The 4861-nt window shown below is 28.8% G+C and overlaps 1 protein-coding gene across 1 annotated transcript in view; it reads left to right on the forward strand.

Moving 5' to 3' along the window:
• Positions 1 to 1695: 1695 nt before the first annotated feature.
• Positions 1696 to 4861, forward strand: part of LOC115891815 (tyrosine-protein kinase transmembrane receptor Ror-like) — a gene marked incomplete at its 5' end in the record, with an annotated part of 3587 nt that continues 421 nt past the window's right edge. Inside the window, 2 exons of the mRNA XM_030912386.1 lie at positions 1696 to 1857; positions 3692 to 3996. Coding sequence (XP_030768246.1) covers positions 1696 to 1857; positions 3692 to 3996 — 467 coding nt within the window. The remainder of the gene's footprint in view (positions 1858 to 3691; positions 3997 to 4861) is intronic.

The raw sequence follows: 4861 nt of genomic DNA on the forward strand, positions 1-4861 counted from the left end.
ATTCTACGAGGCAAAAGGCAAATTTTATTAAGGTTTATTACACTTAAACCTTACCGTTTTTGAAATATTTTCAATTTTGTGAAATTGCAGTAAAAAAAATTAAGGCTTTATTTTTCTCCAAGGGTATCAAAGTTTTTAATACTAAATATTTACTGAAGATTATTTATTGATCAGATATTGTGTTGCAATAATAAAAATTATACTACCTTATACAGAGTGTTCAAAAATTGATATTAAATAATTACCAGTTTTAAACGACAATAACTTCTTTAATTTAAATAGAACACCCTGTATATTTACGTGAATCAGATGCACAATTTAATTGTATATCAAATTGTATTACACCATTTTTTACCTATCTCCGAGCCTATCTCTTTAAGTTTTCGTAGAAACTGCATTTTCTTATTATTTAGACCTCATTTATCGCTATACCCCATGGAATATTAACATTTTAGATTTTTTTAAAGCAACATATGTGCAAAATTTACAGGTGGTAAAAATAATAATTATGTAAGACCATTTGTTTACAAAAAGTAAAGTATTTAAATCTTTGTAAAAGAGTATACCAATTAAATATACCATTATTATTTCCGTCCAAAAATTATTTAATTATATAAAATATAATATATATAAATATAAAGTGTCTGTTGTAAATAAGCATTCGTCAAAAAATGAAATAAAATTTTTAAGGTGTTTCTTTTTACCAAACTGTCTAATACAAATACCAAATTCAGTTTTTTAGTATTTGAAGCAATTACTATTAATCAACGTACAGTCATTTAATGTAGTTTGAATACTGGGATCATATTAATTGGTTCTCTTTAACAAAAAATATTAAAACAGTTTTTTATTTTATTTTTTAATGAAATAAACATATATGCATATTGATAATATTAGCTGTGATATTAGTATCTGTACTGTTTAAAAATATGTTACATCTTTAAAAATAATATAAAATATTAATATTCCATGAGTATAGTGATAAATGAGGTCTAAATTATAAAAACATACATTTTCTACGAAAACTTGAAAAGATAGGTAAAAAATGGTATAATACAATTTAATAGACAATTAAATTGTGCATCTGATTCTCGTAAAATATACAGGGTATTTTATTTAAATTAAACAAGTTATTGCCGTTTAAAGCAAGTAATTAATTAATATAAATTTTTAGACACTCTGTATAATGTAGTATTTTGTTTATTATTGCAACACAATATCTGATCAATAAACAATCTTCAGTAAATATTTAGTATAAAAATCTTTGATACCATTGGAGAAACGAAGCCTTAAAATTTTTACTACAATTTGACAAAATTAAATATATTTCAAAAACTGTACGGTTTAAGCTTAGATTAAGGGTTTAAGTGTGATAAACCTTATTTAAATTTACCTTTATTTCAATCGTAGAATCTAAAAATAGAATAATATACAGGGTTTTCCATTTAAAAAAAAATAGAACTATAATATTTTTACTTATTTGGAACATTCTGTATCTTGTAAAAATATTTTTAAATTTTAGCTCTAAAAGTCCTTCAACTAACCCAAAACTTACAATTTGTAAAAATCTAATAGTTTAGCTACAATACTCCGTGTCGTATGTGGTGAACAACCCTGTATGTATATCAAAATTGAATACCATTTTATACATTTTTAGCTAAGATTATATTAATAAATATTTTTTTTGGTTTTCAGGAGAATTGTTAAAGGATGCAGATACACGTGATATAGTGGCCATTAAAGTACTCAAAGATTCTGCTACCAAAGAAGCAGAAGAGGATTTCTTTAGAGAAGTTGAAATAATGAGTGCATTTCAACATAGAAATATATTATCTTTTGTGGGAGTTGTACCTAGAGGTAAATATTGTTATTTAGACATTTCCTGTAAAATAAACAGAAAAAAATAGAACGAATGATGTACCTTGTAGAATGTAGAGTGAGTGTGAGGGGGGTTAATAAGCCCGACCTTGAAGATTAGTAATTTTTAGTAAATTTAATTACAGTAACCATTGTATGTTAAACCAGATTGAAATTTGACCCGAAAAGTTATACAGGGTGAGACAAAATTAATATGGAACATTAGTCACTTTTAAAGGCATGTTACTCCTTTGTTTTAAATGGAACACCCAGTATATTTTTACGGTGTTCAATGGGGAATTTATATATCTTCAAAATATTATTAGGTTGCCTACCCCTCAGATAAAGATTTTCCTAGATATTTTAATTTTTATGATTATGCTTCAGTCGATCTTTATTAGTTCAAAAAATCTAGGTGACTGTGTGATATACCTTTTGTTAATTTAACAAAAATTAAAGATTGTAGAGTAAAATACTCAAAGGTAATAAAAAGATACACGTTTAAAACATATTATAATTATTACAGAATTAAAACTAGATATAAACCTATAATTATGTGACAAAAATTAGCTAGATGAAATCAAATGTTCAAAATGCTTCCTTTCCTGTTAACTGCATAAAATGATTGTCTTTTCAAAAGGATCTTTTTATTTTAAAAGGCTTATGTGGAGTTCTGCCTCGAAAAGCAGCTACAATAATTTATCTCATGTTGTCGACAATAGTTGGTCGAGTTTTGTAAATACTGTCTTTAACATATAGGTACCCATTAAAAAAACCAGATTAGATAAAATCAAGAGCATTTAGGTATTCTATTAATTGGCGAATGCACACTGCATTCACCAACATCATATCAATTCTTTCTGATGTAGGATAAGTTTGCATATTCGGCAAATTTCTGAGAAATTTTTTTGTTTTAATTGACACAAAATGATAACTAGTTGTTAAAGTTGGACTAATTAGACAGCTATGTTGAAGTAACGTCAGACATATCACAGCCACCTAGATTTTATCAAATAATAAAGATCTACTCAGATCAAATCATGTAAATGAAAATATCTAGAAAAATATTTGTTTGAGGGCTAGGCAACCTTAATAGTATTTTGAAGAGACATGAGTTCTCCATTGAATATCGGAATAATATACTGGGTGTTCCTTTTAAAATAAAAGAGTAACATGCTTTTAAAGGCGACCAACGTTCAATATTAATTTTGTCTCACCCTGTATAACTTTTTGGACCAAGTTTTAATTTGGTTTAAAGTACAATAATTAATTTAACTACATATTAGGCTATACCGGGTAAATTTCAATTTAGGTAGCTTTTATTGTAATTTAAAAATTGTTCTTTATTTCTGGAAAATGTTAAGTATGTCAAAAACCTTACATTTTAGTCATACTTCTCTGATAAAACTCACCTTTATTTTTCTCCCAGAATCCAAAAATCAATTAATATACAGGGTGTTCCATTACAAAAAACACAACTTTGATATGTAACATTTTTTGAGGAAACCTGTAGAATTCTCTATATTTTTAAAAAGTGCTCTGAATTAACCTACATATGCTCACAAAATTCCATTTCAATACAAACTGTCGTTCTCCTTGGAGCCTCCGCAACGTATGAGAGGCGTCACCCCGTATTGTTATGTGAGCAAGTATTGTGTTTGGATGGTTATCCCCTATACCTTGTATTCTAGTGAGCACGGTACGCCACACACGGTCTTAGTTGCGTGCCTAGTAATCGTCGACGAATATCGAGGATTACTCGAGCGACCGAGTATTAGTCTTACGTCCTACTCTCAAACTAACAAAGGTACGTTGTTTTATTGAATTTTTTCAGAAGGTAACGTATGTCCCATGATGGTATTCGAATACATGGAACACGGCGATCTGGCTGAGGTCCTGCGTAGTCAACATCGATGGTCCGCCGGATCCGATGACAGTCCGCCAACTGTACCTCAATTATCAACGGAAGATCTCCTGGGAGTATCGTTGCAAATAGCCAAAGGCATGGAATATTTGGCATCGCAAAGGTTCGTGCATAGAGACTTGGCCTGCAGGAATTGTCTGGTCGCCCAAGGACCCGTAGTTAAAATTGCCGATTTTGGCATGAGCAGAGATGTATATACATGTGATTATTATAAGGTAAGCATTTATGTATATATGTATTTATTAAAAAGTGTAAACCAGCAACAACATTTTTTTGAAACGGGCGCGTATTTCTAAGCTGTTACACATTATCCTTAGTTATGCGTCATATATATGTTTCTTGTCGTAATCTGAAAAACGTTTTTGAGACTTGACCTCATCACGTTATAATCATGAATTAATGAATGCTTAGTCAAAATAGGGTTTTCATAAAAGATTTTGGAAGCTCGGAAATCCGCACAAAATGAGGACTTTGTTGAAAAATAAATTATTTTTAATAGTTTGCGTTTTATTCAATTTTTTTCTATTTTTACCCATATTTTTAATAAAAAACCATGACTTGGTTGCCATGACAAAACAACTATTTATTACTATTTATCTTTAACAAGTAGCTTAATAATTAGTTACAATTGCTGGCATTAGTTAAAATTAATTAACTTTACTCAAATACACTAAAATCGCAGTCGTGAATTTCTTGGATTTTCTGGATTTTCCATCAGGGCGAATAGCCCCAGATTAGTGTAATACTAGATTACCTAATTGTTAAAGACTACTGATATAGCAATTTTCTTCGACATACAGTAAAGTTTTTTTTTCTCGTAGTAATTCTGGTTTATAATTCATTTTTTGGTAAAGCCAATATTACTATTGCCGCGAAACCGTCCCATTACACACTGAAGATGTTTTCTAGATAATCTACATCTATTTTTATACTACTTAGCAAAGTACTATATAATATATAGTACTGAACCAAAAAATATTTTTTTTTGGCTTGATCAGTCACATTGACTAATTAATTTCAGCAAAATCTGTAACTATTATCTCTACAATTTATACTTATTACAACAAATTAAACTAAAAT

The sequence above is a fragment of the Sitophilus oryzae genome, unplaced genomic scaffold (assembly GCF_002938485.1).
Source record: "Sitophilus oryzae breed Bouriz unplaced genomic scaffold, Soryzae_2.0 scaffold_1008_pilon_pilon, whole genome shotgun sequence".
Classification (NCBI taxonomy): domain Eukaryota; kingdom Metazoa; phylum Arthropoda; class Insecta; order Coleoptera; family Curculionidae; genus Sitophilus; species Sitophilus oryzae.